The sequence below is a fragment of the Myotis davidii genome, unplaced genomic scaffold (assembly GCF_000327345.1).
Source record: "Myotis davidii unplaced genomic scaffold, ASM32734v1 scaffold580, whole genome shotgun sequence".
NCBI classification, from domain to species: domain Eukaryota; kingdom Metazoa; phylum Chordata; class Mammalia; order Chiroptera; family Vespertilionidae; genus Myotis; species Myotis davidii.
Genome location: NW_006293313.1, coordinates 1,039,962 through 1,054,332, shown reverse-complemented (window position 1 = coordinate 1,054,332; position 14,371 = coordinate 1,039,962). Strand labels below are relative to the sequence as shown.

At 48.7% G+C, this 14,371-nt stretch overlaps 1 protein-coding gene across 2 annotated transcripts; it reads right to left on the bottom strand.

Moving 5' to 3' along the window:
• Positions 1 to 105: 105 nt before the first annotated feature.
• Positions 106 to 13,224, bottom strand: METTL13 (methyltransferase like 13). 2 transcript variants are annotated; one of them, XM_006767000.2, is made up of 8 exons: positions 11,823 to 13,219; positions 9,685 to 10,444; positions 8,188 to 8,387; positions 6,116 to 6,311; positions 5,026 to 5,193; positions 3,600 to 3,815; positions 1,865 to 1,996; positions 106 to 580 (listed from the first exon to the last, which is right to left on the bottom strand). In XM_006767000.2, exons 1-8 carry the CDS (start codon positions 11,973 to 11,975, stop codon positions 306 to 308), a joined length of 2,100 nt encoding a protein of 699 aa, XP_006767063.1. In that variant the 5' UTR covers positions 11,976 to 13,219; the 3' UTR covers positions 106 to 305. The 2 variants fall into 2 exon arrangements, with proteins under 2 accessions (XP_006767063.1, XP_015421538.1); XM_015566052.1 differs by lacking the exon at positions 106 to 580 and adding an exon at positions 1,603 to 1,735 and having other exon boundaries at positions 11,823 to 13,224.
• Between the last annotated feature and the right edge of the window lie 1,147 nt (positions 13,225 to 14,371).

The following is a 14,371-nucleotide window of genomic DNA, read 5'->3' as shown; positions in this document are numbered from 1 at the left end:
CCTAAGGAGCTTACTCACTCGTTAAGGCATCAGTTACTAGTGGGGACTCCAACACTGAATTCTACCCAAGGGCACGGTATTGGAAGCAAAGGCAACCAACCAGTATTACTGAAGAGGACAGCACAGGAAGAATGTTTTTATTTCCCCAGCTCTCCAGGCAACGTCACCAGGCTGAAGGTCCCATGCAGCTGAGTATGAAACCAAGAAAAATACGAGGCTTAGAAAGTACTGTGGGTTCTATTTCGTCAATCTCTGGCAGGCCAGGAGCCCACGGTCAGGCAGGCAGGAGGCTGAGAGGCCAGCGATCACACAATCTTCACAGTCTTGAGCATATCGGACAGGACATACGTGCCATCCCAACCTCTCCCTGGCTTCCGCAGGGTCTGCTCCAAGGCCTGGGCCATGTCCAAGAGCTCTGGTGTGGCAAGTTTCCGCTCGGGGTGCAGCTGACAGAACAGAATCTCGTTCACTTCCCCCTCGATGCGCCGGACATACAGGAGGGGGAACACCGCCTTGAGCCCACCCAGCACTGAGTCCTTTAGCCCCAAGTCTCGGCACACAAGGTTGAGGATAAAGACACCTGTAGGGTGGGAAGGAAAGAGTCAGAATGACCGCACATCTGGTGACACGTGGAGACAAGGTACAGCTCTGAGGAAAATACCATTTCTGCCCCAGGGAGACTGGGGGTGACTAAGACAGCACCAACAGCGATAGTCAGCTTGCAGAGAACATACGCACACAGAAGGCAGAATGAGGAAAGCAGAGGAAATATGCAAACCAGAGGAAACGTCAGCCCACTTTCTTGCTCTCCTATGCTGCTAAGCAATGGTTTCACCATTCTCCATGTCTGTTTCCCAAAGAATCACTTTGAGAAAGAAGTAACTAACACCCCCCAAGAAAGGATGTACCAACTCTGCAGGGATGTTATGTTCTTGACAAACACCATGCAGTACTAACTAGCCAGGGATGGCCAAGGTCACCTTACAACAGCTAAGGTTCTAAGTCAACTCTGTTCACCACAGCACCATACACCAAATCAAAACATGGGGGCCGCAGACACATGGCTCAGAGCCCCAGCTTTCGCCAGGACCTGGGGTGGAGTCCCAACTGTTATCCTGGCCACCTTGGCAGGTCTCTTTACCTCGGTTTCCTCATCTGAAATGGGCTGTGATGAAGATGAGATAAGATACTGCCTAGTCTGGGGCACGTGGGAGGAATGTGACTGGGAGCTAGCGTTGCCGTGGTGGTGGGAGTGGGAATGACTACAACCACTTTGTAAAACCGGCGGCAGCATCTGCGAAAGCTGAGCACATGCTTCACCTACCATCCAGCGATTACAGCCCTACGTACCAGTATATGCCCAACAGACCCGCCCACGTCTCACCAAAAGGCATCGTTCGAATGTTAATGGCAGCACTACTTATAAAAGCACCCAACAGCAAAACAGCCCAACTACCAAGAGCAGAGGGGGCAACTGAGCGCTACAGCCACACAATGACACTACACAGCAACGAAAGGAACAATGGGAACGCAATACTATGGATGAATCTCACAAGCACCACGTTGAGTGAAAGAAAACAGAAACGTAAGGACTGCCATCTGTATGATTACTGCATTTATATAGAACAAAAATGGGGAAGACTAAGGCATGCTGGTAGAAGTTGGGAGAGTGGTGATCCCAAAGAGGAGGTGAGAGGTGGACATCTGGGCCGCTGGAAATGCTGTGTGTTCAGTGCTGGTAAGTGGTTGTTCAAAGGAAGGAAATCGATCAAGTTACACTTTTATGATATGCGCATTTTTCATTATAAAAAAATATTTTTGAAGGACCCATCCATCCCCCCTTCCTGACCTTTCGTTCTCATACCTTCAGGAGTCAAGATGCTCTTGACCTTCTGCAGGAAGAGCTGGTCCACAAATGCTGGGGGCGGACAACTCATTCCCAGTGTTGGGTCCTTACTGTCCACATCAAACATTATCACGTCGTACTGAGGCCGTGCTGGGAAAGAGAAGCAAACTTTGTGTCTTTGTTGGATAAATAAGGCCATTTACATTCCTACACTGCATCTCTCCTGTGACCTGTAGTGGGCGCAGGTGGCTGAGCCAGAAAGACAACAGGGAGGATGTGCCACTGACATCACCATCCAGAGGAATCGTCACCAAGATTCTGCTGTGAGTACCCCACCTTAAAGACGGGGCCTGGTCTCATCTTCTGGAGCCCATTCTGCAGGGTACTGACTTGGTTAAGAGTCTCTCTGTCCCAGTGGCTGTCAATCCTGACAGAACATTCGAGTCACCATGGGAAGCTTCTAAATACCTACAGAACCTGGGCTCCTTTCTTGCCCAGCTGAGTTGAAAACCTCCCAGGAGGCTTGGCATTTCTCTTCAGCTCCCCAAGTAATTATCAGTGCAGTCCGAGCTGAGAATCATTGATCTGGACAAGCAGGGATCTAAGCCTTTAAGGGCTGACCTACCACATGCCTGGTACTTCTAAATGCTTCACATGTTATTAGCTATCTTGGGCCTGAGCCCCCAGAATGACTCTAGCCTCAGAGAGGGAACCTGTGAAACTCTTAATATGGTCAGTTTGAAGTTAAACTAAGGCAGCATCTGTCCATCTCAGCACCAAATATACTCATCCCAGCACCAAATTGTCATTCTGGTTTGCCACACCCTTACTGGAAGAGATTCTGGTCCAATGAGAACCAGGCATCAGTTACGGAACTAGCAGACCAGGAAAGGTGGGCCTGAGTCCCCCAGGTTCCCTTAGGACTGAACCAACCTGACTTTTCCCCAAGGGACTCAGGCTCCAGAAAGCATAAGTCACCAGAAGCCTATCTATGAACTTGCAGAAGGATCAAGGGGCCTCCTCCAGAACACGAATAGGACTTTTGTCCTAAGTCTGGGATATGAAATATTAGAACAAATGGAACCTTGAACCCAGCAGCTGGAGGGCTGTCGGGATCCCCACCGAGCAGCTTCTGCCTCAGGGCTTTTCAGCCTCAGCACTACTGACATTAGGGGTCAGACAATTCATTGTCGTCGGTGGCTGTGCTTCACATCGTGGGAAGTTCAGCAGCATCCTTGGTCTCTCCCACCAGGTGCCAGAAGCACCCCTACCCAATGGTTATGACAACCAACAACACGTGCAGACACCGCCAAACGTCCCAGGTTTGGAACCAGTGGTTGGTATGAATGCTGTTTTGCTCTATTTCTGGCTTCACTTCCAGCTGATTTTAGAAAAAACACCTCCCAACACACCCCTCAACTGTTCTTCATCTTTCTTCACCCAGCTACATCCTGGAGGTCTCTTAAGGTGGTGAGGAGGTGTTAATGTTGCAGGGTCAAAAGAAAAGCCCACTGTCAGCGCCATCGGGTCAGGAAACAGTCCGTAGTACTTGCTAGACCCTAGCCCCGAGCACAGAGCTAAGCATATGGTTGGCACTCTGTAGTTACTGAAAAAAATGTCAACAAACCAACAGGAAAAAGACTAGGATGGTGCTGATGCCACCTCTCAGAGAGGGAGTCTAGAGGCCCTCATAGGCCTGACAACCTTGGATCAATCTTCCCTTGACACGCCCCAAGTTCCCCAGTAGCAGTACCTTCTCTTCCGGCTAGGCTGGTAATATAGTCCAGGCCATCTGCAATGTGGACCTTCATCCGGTCGCTCTGGGAGAAGCCAAACCACTGGGTGGCCACTTCCAACATGGACGGGTCGATCTCCACAGCCTCGATACGGGACTTTGGGAAATGATCGTGGACAAAGAGGGGGAGGCTGCCCCCGCCCAGGCCTACCACCAACAAAGCCAGCGGGGTCTCTGTAATACAGGGAGAAAGCATCATTTTACCATCGGCTCACTGGAAAGTTTGGTACCAGCCTCAGGAGGGCAAAAGAGGGAGTGAAATTGTTGGCTCTGCCCAGGGGATACCAGATTTAGGGGTCTGGCCTCCCTGTCTCATCCCAAAATTTAGGAGTTAATTTGACATCTGAAAACTCAATCCTGGCCTCACAATCCTTCCCTTTACAAATCCAGAAGATGACCAGTGTGTTATTGTAGCCCCTTAAAAATCCCAAAGCACTCGTCACCAAGAGTCCCCACCATAAGCCTTATTGGACCCCTCTACAAAATGGGGGTCTACAATGGCCAACACCTGGTTCATGATCAAAAGGCAGTGGATTCCACACAGATCAACGCCACAATGGACCAAAGGACACACGCAGGGACTGTGAGTGAGGACAGCTCTAACACAGACAGAAATATGTGGTCTTCACCACTGTGGTCAGATCCAAACCTGTCATTAGTGAGAAGGCTGACTGCACTGCCTGTAATACGGGTTTTTAAGTAGGAATTCAAGCTAGAATCATATAATGCATTACTGAAAAGCCAGAAATTCTCCTTAAGTGCAAAGGCATTTCTCTGGAGACATGGTTTTTACTTATTTTATTTTTTAAATGTATTTTTATTGAGGGGGTGGGGGGAGAGAAACATCAATGTAAGACAGAAACATTGATCAGCTGCCCCCCTGCATACCTCTTACTGGGGATTGAGCCTGCAACCCAAGTATGTGCCCTGACCAACCAGGAATCGAACCAGTTCCCTTTCGGTGCACGGGACAATGCTCAACCAACGGAGCCATACCAGCCAGGGTCCAGAGACATGGTTTTTAAAGGCTCCATCTGGTTATATGGGTATATAAATATGTGAGAATTCATCAAACTGAACAGCTGAAGATCTGTGTACTTTACCTATCTCCCTGGATGTACTTCACACCTTAATTTTTAAATAAATGAGTGGGGAAAAAACTTCAGACTTCGACATGTATGGCCATTTCAACATGACAACTTCAATGTGAGGAAAAAGTTATTTGGATGTTCGTTAACTTAGAAGCAGGTTGGGAATGAGAAAGATATGAATGTTTATGCTATTGCCGGTCTGTGATCACTGCTCTTATTCACAAGCAGCTCCTTTGATTAGCTCTGTCATCTCCTATGCTCCTCGCTGTGGGAAGCAGTGACAACCCCCTCACCTAGGAGAAGCTCGGGGTTTCTCAGCAAGGCCAGGCCGGCGATCATGGCTTTGTGGTGTTCACAGCACAGGTAGCTCTTATCGATGGACTGCCCCGGGGCTGCAGGGGGCTCCTCTGGAGTACCAGCCGGCCACTGCTTCTTCCTGTCCTTTCTCCGCTTCTTCTGGGCTAAATGAAGAGAGACAATGAAGTCCTATGCGTAGTCCACTAGTCCTCAGAGAGCAAAGCACCAGGGGCGGTGGACTGCAGCTGACTTGATCTCACTCACAAACCCAAGCGTTAAATGTGCAGGAATTTGAACTGGTTACATGTCAGAGTCTGAAAAGGAAAGTGGTAAAGATATACCCCAAAGCCTGGGAAAACTCAACTTAGGAGTCCTAATACCTCTCCTATGAGAAATAAAAGGCCACTAACAGAATCTTCAAAAATTCTTGTAGGGAAGGACTTACAATTACCTCCTCTATGACAATTACTATCCTAGGGTTTTCACTCTTTTAGCTCCTACAACAGCCCTGTAATTCCAATTACTGGCAGATAGAACACGTGAGAATCTGAAGAGTTAATAATTAGGTCCAGAATCAGTAGGTAGTGCCACCTGGATATGAACTTGGGACTGCTTGTCTCCAATGCCTATCATCTTTCTACTGTACCTGGATTTGAACCCAGGACTATCTCCAATGCCTATCACCTTTCTACTGTACCATTCAGACAGCAGAAATGGCTCATCTCACAGAACCCTGTTGAATTAGTACCGGACATATGTGGAACTTGTAAAGCAAGTGGCTTTTAAACTAAAGGCATTAAAGTGATGATCATGTTTACTTGGTAATCCATTAGTCCTGCTCCTTATCATTTCACAGCCAGGCTTGTCTCAAGAACAGAACACAGACCTCTATTCCGCTTAAGGCCACTCACATCCTAAGAGCCCAAGTGGTCTAAGAGGACAACCCACTTGGCCATGTGCCTCTGGTCACAGGTACCCAGGTCTGTCTTACATCTCGGCCATGCTCCCAGGTCCTTCTGATCACTCGAAATCAAGAGTCCATGCCGTGTCCATGTGGGTCCCACCAATGTGCTCATGACACCTCACCTTTGTGAGACACACCCTTCAGCAATCTGGCTTCTGACTGCACCACGTTCCTGTTGCTGAGAAAGATGAGCCGCCGGAAGTAGCACTTGTCATCCCCCTGCACGTCCTCGATGACGTAGTCGCCACTCAAGGGGCTGCAGTCTTGGTGCTGAATGGTCCGCACCCCGATGTCCCCACCCACGGACAGGAAAGGCACCTGAAGGTACAGCAAAGATGTGGTCAAACCATCAGCTCAGCTAAGAAACGTGGGAAAGTAGAACCCCTTCCCTGTGTCTATCTGAGGAATCCATGCCTTGGTTCTGGGCAGTAGAACTCCGCAGATGTGCCCTTCTGTTCCAGTTCCTCTCTGGGGCCTTTGACTTGATCTCATTAAGGCTTAATTTACCTTTCTGAAAACTAACTGATCCCCCCAAAAACCATTATAAAATGCAGTTGGTTCTCCCCCAAGAAAAATAGGAGTTTCTCAAGAGTAATCCTCAAAAGCACTTTCAACAATCCAGGACAATCGAAGCCAGAGAGAACCCTTGGGAAGAGACTATAATTATGAGAGAAAGAATATGAACGGGGATGAGATAACGAAATCCAGGGGAAAGCACCTACTCCAAACCTGAAGAGATGTCTCCCTTCCCTTAGCCATTCTCATCCTTTTCTCCCATTATTCTAAACAGGAGAAAAAAATTAGGAGAAAAATACATTTCTCCCCTAAACTGTTCTCTTTCCTTTCCCAGTCTTTACACCTATTGCTTTTCAAAGACCTACATGAATATTTACTAATCACCAGGGATTCCTGACTTCGCAGAGACGTAGGCACTGGTGAGAGAAGGTCACAAAGAACCTCCCACAGGAGCTGGGTCTCTCTGATGGGCACCGACCAAGTCTACCAGGAAGACTGAAATACATTCCTCCGTAAGCACAGGTCAGCCTCGTGAGCAGAGCCCAGGCTGGGAATCGGGAGCCTATTCTTTTTTTCAGATCTGTTACTACAGCACCCAGCCTCCAGGTACCTTGGCTTTCCCCTCTGTCAAGAAGGATAAAGTTGCCCTAACCGGTTTGGCTCAGTAGATAGAGCGTCGGCCTGTGGACTGAGGGGTCCCAGGTTCGATTCCGGTCAAGGGCATGTACCTTGGTTGCGGGCGCGTCCCCGGTGGTGAGTGTGCAGGAGGCAGCTGATCTATGTTTCTCTCTCATTGATGTTTCTAATTTTCTATCCCTCTCCCTTCTTCTCTATAAAAAAAAATCAATAAAATACAGTGGGGCCTTGACTTACGAGTGTCCCGACTAACCAGTTTTTTGAGATACCAGCTGTCCCTCGGCCGATTTCTTGCATTGAGGTGACAGAGTAATTTGAGTTAACGAGCTCCTTAATGAGCTCAGTCTCAGAATGAATTAAACTCATAAGTCAAGGCCCCAACTGTATATTTTTTTTAAAAAAAAGGATAAAGTCACCTGCCCATTACCCTGCCTTGGGACCAGGATGGCATCAGACAGACCACGTCAACTGGTAAGTCCATATCACCACTTTGGCAAAAACCTCCAGTTTCCTTCCCAGTAAAACACCAGACCGGCAATGCTCATATCCTGAAAGTATCCATTTACCCTCAGATAATGGCTCTAAGAAGCAAAAGGGGCAGGGTGGGCTAGAAGGAGTCAATGGGGGAATAAAGGGAGCATATTTAAGACTTTCAACAATAAAGATTTTTTTTAAAAGCAGCAAAAGGGTCAAGAGAGTCTTGTGCGCAAGTGAGGAAATAGACACACAGTCCAAGTCATTGACAGAATGAAGAGCTGGAGCATCTCCTTCATGCCATCTCTGTGGGTCCAAGAGGACCCCCCAACCCCAGACCCAGATGTGCCTGTGGGTCTCAATATCGGCAACCGCTGGCCTTCCTCACACTGCCTGGGGCAAAGGAATGTGACTGATGCCCACTCAGCTCTTAGCTGCTGACATGCCCTCCAGGAGCTGCCTACAGTCACAGACCCTGCCCTAGCTTCTTTCAGGACACCCTCTGCTTCCCGGCTGCTAGTGTGACTTCTCCAGAGACCTGTGAAAGCTGCTGCCCGAGCTTCCTTACCTGCTGCTGGGCGGGCATCCCGGCCGGGGCCAACTCCATGACTCTGGCCGATAGCTCGGCCTGGATGCTGTCCATGCTTTCGTACTGCTGACCTCGGTGCAGGGCCACTGTGATCAGCCTCCTGAAGCCAGCGCTGGCCGCCAGCTGCTTCCGGCCCTCCTCCATGCCAAAGAGCCACTCGGTCTCCCGACCCTGGGGGACTGGAAACAGGCGCCTGGTGACAGGGAGTCCCGGGAAGAGTGTTCAAGCCACTACCGATATGACCACGTGGCAGAGAGCCAGGCCCTGCCCAGGCCCAGAATCCCTTCCAACTGTGACCCACTGGGGGGCTACGAGTCCCTGGAGCACAAGGCCCAGAGCAAAGCTGCCATCAGACACGAGGCAGGACCAAGGGGGAATAAGAAGTGTGAGCACGCATGCAAGGGAAAAAATAGCAATACTACCAACACTTACTACATACCAGGCATTATTCCCAGCAGTTAACAAATAGAAACACATAGAATCTTCACAATAGCCCGGGATGCAGGTAGTATTATTAGTCCCGTTGTATAAATGAGGAAACTGAGACAGAAGTTACATTATTTGCCCAAGGTCACAGAGCTAATAAATGGCAAAGCTGGAACTCAAACCCAGGCAGTCCAGCCCCAGACTCCATGCTCACATCCAGGGCACATGTTTGCTCCCACAGGTGCAGGTAGGATGATGGAATACCTGCAAAAATGGCGCAGTCATCTGGAAACAAGTGGCCAGCATGACCATATCGACACCTTGCATTTATCTAAAATATTCTATTTTTGAAAGCATTCTCTCATATTCTCTTTTTTTTATCATTATTAATGCACTAGCAAATCTGGTATTGTTTACCCCTTTCAATAATAACACTAGTGTCCATACAGCAGCTATCACGTGCCAGGCACCTTCCTAAGAGCTTTGACACTTCTCACAACTACACAAGGTAGTTATGATGTCACTTACGAATGAGGAAACTGAGTCTCAGAAAACAAATAACATGTCCAATGTCACCTCACCAAGATGTGACTGGGACAGAATTGGAACCCAAATCATCTGGTTCCAGAGCTGACCTTTTTTAGCCACTGCTCTGTACTGTCTCTCTAATTCAGCAGAGAAACACGGCCATTTCCCCAGGTCCCACAGCTTAAAGGTTACCGACCTGAGACTGGACAGCTCCCACCACTCGACATTACAAAGTAACTACCATCTCTACAGTGTGTGACTTGCCTAAATGCATCTGTATTACTTCTCTCCTTCCTACCAACCCCATTCTCCCACCTCACCAAGGCTTTGCGATGGAAGATGAGAAGAAATAAGCTTCAAATCTAAGGTAGCTGGAGAGCTGCTATTGTTTGTTCCTCATGCCTTGGCTAGTCTAACCTCTGAAAGGACCATCCCTGCAAGATGAAACCAGCCAAGGCATACCCATCCACCAACGCCCCAGCCCAGCCCTTCCAGGGAAGAGAGGGACCAATCCCAACTCACTGATGAAAATGGCAAAATGATTGTCCCGCGATGGTTTCACAGCGGGGCTGTCCACCACGTGGAGGGTGTAGCGTGGCTCCCCCGTGTCCCCATTGCACAAGTCCAGGGACACATTCCCCAGCCCGGCCTTGCGGTACAGCTGGCTACACAGCCAGGCATACTGCTGACGCTCCCGCACCGCCTCGGCCAGCCGCTCAGCACTCTCCAGCCGCACAGGCTTGCCCTGCTCCTGAGCACACAGCTCCAGGATCTGAAGGGCAGAGCCAGGGATTGGCCTGAACTTGGTCATGATGAAGGCAAAGACAGGCAGGGGAAACCGAGGCTCTGCTTCCAACACCTGGTCCTGGCTGCTGGCCACCTGATGCACCCTGACCATCCACCCCTCCCTGGAGAAGTGACCCACTGCTTTCTTCAGGACGTGAGCCTGAGCCAGGGAGATGCAGAGGTAGCGACCGCCCACCTGCAGGACACGGCCAACCTCAGCCAGCATCCTGTCCACCTGTTGCAGGGTCTTCTCCTCCTCATCTGTCAGGACAGCATCCAGGGTGCCCTTGTCCAGCACCACCTGGAAAGAGGCATCAGGAAACTCCATCTGGGTCATGTCCATCTTCAAGAAGCTCATCTGGGGCCGTCGGTGGGCATTGCGTTCCTTCATTTGCTTGATGACAACCTCACTGATGTCAATGTTCACAATATCCTGATAGCCCACGTCGTACAGCTGCTCGCTGAGCTCTGAGTTACCACACCCAATCACCAGCACCTGGGGGGAAATCGAGAGGACGGAGGTGACTAAGGCAAAGGAATGAGCTTCGCATGTGTGAAGGAATCAAGTCTCACCTTGGCCGCTGCATGTTTTCAGAAGGGGAAGACGCCGTCACAGAAGAGAGCACCGTTACAGAGATGGTTCTAGGCTCCATCTTAAAACACCTCTGATTAGAGGACTCACTAGTGAAAATTACATTCAGCGACAGCCATGCAGGTTATGTGACAATGGGCTTTCCGTAGTACAGAAACAAACTAATCGTGGTTGTGCTTTTCTCTGAATCGGGCATTTTTTACTCAAGAACTGGTAGGAAGTCACAGAATCCAAATGCAGTAAGTAGTTACAGTTGAAATCTCCTATCTGTTTCACTGTTGAAAACCTAGTTCTGGCATCATCCTATTCCACTCATGCCTTTGGCTCCTCCTCATGATATCCCGGTATTTTCTGAAGCTGAACTTAAATACACAAGTTGTTGCCTCCTGCTCTATGCAGCAACCTCCCATCAATCCTTCCAAATACTACCCAGATGTCACCATCACTAGAAAAGCATGGAATACACAATGAGAAGTGCCTAAACTTTGGAGCTTGATGGGCCAGAGTTTAAACTTCCATGTGGCCACTTACTACATGTAAGATATCTTAGGATCTCCGAGCCTCATTTATCCATCTGTATAATGTGTGTACACCACGCACCTCACAGAGTTTATTATGAGAATTCAACTATCAAACACACGCGCACACACACACACAGCACAAGGCTTGGTGCTTAAAACTTCCTTAAAGCTCTCTACCCTCCTCCCTTCCCTACCTCCAGTACAAGCCCGCCTCTGTCAAAACTCCTCTTACTGTACTTACCACTTTTCTCTTCGGGACTGTGCCCAGGGCATTCTATCTTAGTGCTCTGGTAGCGTAAGGGCTGAGCACACTGCCTGAAATTCAGTGGGCCCCGCTACAATTACAGACTTGTGTATCAGTGAAACAGCGCTAGTGCCTTCTCCACAAAGATGCTGTGACAGAAACGCACACTTTATTCTCCAGGAGGCCACATCTAGGTTGAGTTACTAAAAAAAAGTGACTCTTCCAGTGGGGTTATTCATCGAAGAATGAGCTGGGGCGGGAAGTCTTTCATCTCAAACCTTTAAAAGAATATTTTTAACTGCCTTTCAGCCAGAATGATGCATGAACTCCTGAAATTATGGGCCCAATTAGGGCTCCCACGCCTGTCCCTGTTTACCGTGTGCAGGATAACCTGGAAGGCAGTTCCCACGTTCCTGAACGAACACACACGCACATACACATTCATCCTCTCTCCCTCTCCCACTCCCTCCCTCTCTCTCTCTCTCTCTCTCTCTCTCAGCGGCCTGGCCGCGCTTACCTTTTCCCGGGGCTTCATGTATTTGTGCAGCACCCCGCACAGTTCCAGGTAAGTTCCATACCACTCGAAAGCTTTCTTTCCGCGCTGCTGGAAGAACTTCTCCCAATAGTCAACGGAGCCAAACTCCTTGGAGCTCTTAGGTAAGAGATTCATACTTCCACTCCGCAGCTGCGTCTTCCAGGCTGTCCCACCCGGTGTAAGGGAGGTACCAACGGAGGGGCTTTCCCCCACGCTGGCTCCGCTCCGGGACACTTCAATGGGCTTCCTTCCCACAGACAAGCAGCCACGTTGATTTCTCCCCCATTCAAAACCCAAAGGAAGGACCCTTACATGTGAACCGCACGCGCGAGACGCTGAACGTAACGCGCTCGCCCTGGACTCCGCGCCCACAGCCCGGCCACATGCGGAACGCCGCTCCTTCTCAGAGCTTGATTTCAGAACCGGCAATCATATCCGGGTGCGAGGCCTCGCAATTGGTCGACCGCCGAGACCTCCCAGGATCTCATTGGTCACTGATTTTTGTTCCTGGCACCTCATTGGCTGCGATGGGCTCGCCTCACGCAGGCGCCGAGCGTTTGTTTATGTGAGGCGGAAGTAGGCGGGCCCGGGGATGGGGGCGGAAGTGGCCAGTTCCCTGGAACCCAGGCTGGGGTCCGAACCGAAAGAGGGCAGGTTCCGGGGCCCTGTGTTCGCTTCGTCACCAGTTCTTACCATGAGCCCCATAGGAACTGAGCACTCATAATTGAGGTAAAGCTCCAATTCATAAAAAAAAGAAATAAAAAGTTATGTGACAGTAAATCCAGCCAGACCTCCTCTAAGTATGAGATTTGATTCCCAGGATTCTCTGCGTTCAGTAGTTTCCTTCTCTGTCACGTGGACATCTGCAGGCAGGCACACCAGTTTCGTGATAACACATAGACTAGTAGGCAGTTAGTTCACTTTGATAGGGAAAACTAAGGGCATTGCAGTTGTTTGCCTTTTGGACCACTGGGCAATAACTGAAATTAAAAAGCCAGGAAAGATGAGGGAATGTTGCCAATGGCCATGGCCTGTGCCTAGTGCATCGGCCCTATACGTGAGGCCTGTCACAAAGCCTCCTTTTGGATCCCGACTGGATACTGGGAAAGATTACAGTGTTTTCGCCATCATTTCATGATAAACTTCAATTCCATTGTAGGAAAAGGGGGGAAAGCCTGGAAAACAAGTTGTTTTCCTCCTAAACTCTAGCACCGGCCTCGGCTACCACAAACATCTTAAGCATCCCATTTGATGGGATGTTCTCTACACTCAGTCCATAATACAATATTTTCTGCCACCAAAAAAGTTTAAAACAGCATTTAATAAACAAAAATTATGTAGGTGCTCCACCCTCAGTACAACTTCAATTTCTTGCTGAAAATGGTAATATATCAAAGTGAATAAATTGATCCATCAGATATGTGACAGGTATTCTGTTAGAATCTGGGGATATAAATATGGTAAACAGTGCTTGCTGTCCTCCAAGAACAAATAATTCAAGTCAGTGAGACCGGAACCCCGTTCTGACGTGTGTGTGTTTCAGAGAAGATAGAAGAGGGAGAGGTAGAAACATCAATGATGAGAGAGAATCATTGATCAGCTGCCTCCTGCCCACTTCCTACTGGGGAACCAGCCCAGGACCCAGGAATGTGCCCTGACCAAGAATGGAACCATGACCTCCTAGTTCATAGGTTGGTGCTCACCAGCCGGGCCCATTCTGACTCGTAAGTCCAGTGTTGTTTATCTTCTTCCAGGCTTACTTCTGTATTTGATTTAAATTAACTGTAAAATGACATTTTCTAAGCTTTCAGAAATGTTGGGCATAGTCAAAGGGGCTTTGTTCAGGTGATTAAAAGGGTGAGGCTTACACTACCCTTCCTCTAACTAATTATACCAAAATGGTTGGCAAAACTAAAGAATTACGGGGGTTTTTTTTAATAGTTTATTCCTAGAAGCTCTTCAATGGCATGCCAATACAGCTCAATAATCATATTGCCTTCAGTTGTCTTGTAAGAAGGATGGAGGCCGTAATTGGGGAAACTCTAATTGGCTACCAAAACAGGGAAGCACCCCATAACAAGCAGATATACAGATATAAAATCAACTGTAGATGAAAAAGCAAACACTTCTGATGTCTGGGGTAGTCTCCCCATCAAGCCCAGGCAGAAAAACTATACGAAGTTTCCCTTCTAGGTGGTGGACCCTTTCAATCCAAGTCAGTCTGAGCCTGAGTAGTAGTCGATTGTGAATCTACACCCAGGCTTTCAGAAGCTTCAATTCATATCCCAAGCCAGTTAAATCAGAATTTCAGAATTGTGTTTGGGTATCAGTCATTTTTAAAGCTTCTCAGGTGATTCAACTCTACAAAATTAACTCGAGAGTGGCCTCGCCAAGCTATCATTCAATTAGTTACAGTGTGTTTGATTTAAATATGCACCAAGTTAAAACACTTATCAACAAATAGAGGACCCATAGGTACTAAGAAAAAAGACGTGTAGCAAACAAATGATGGGGTGGGGGAAGTGGTGTAA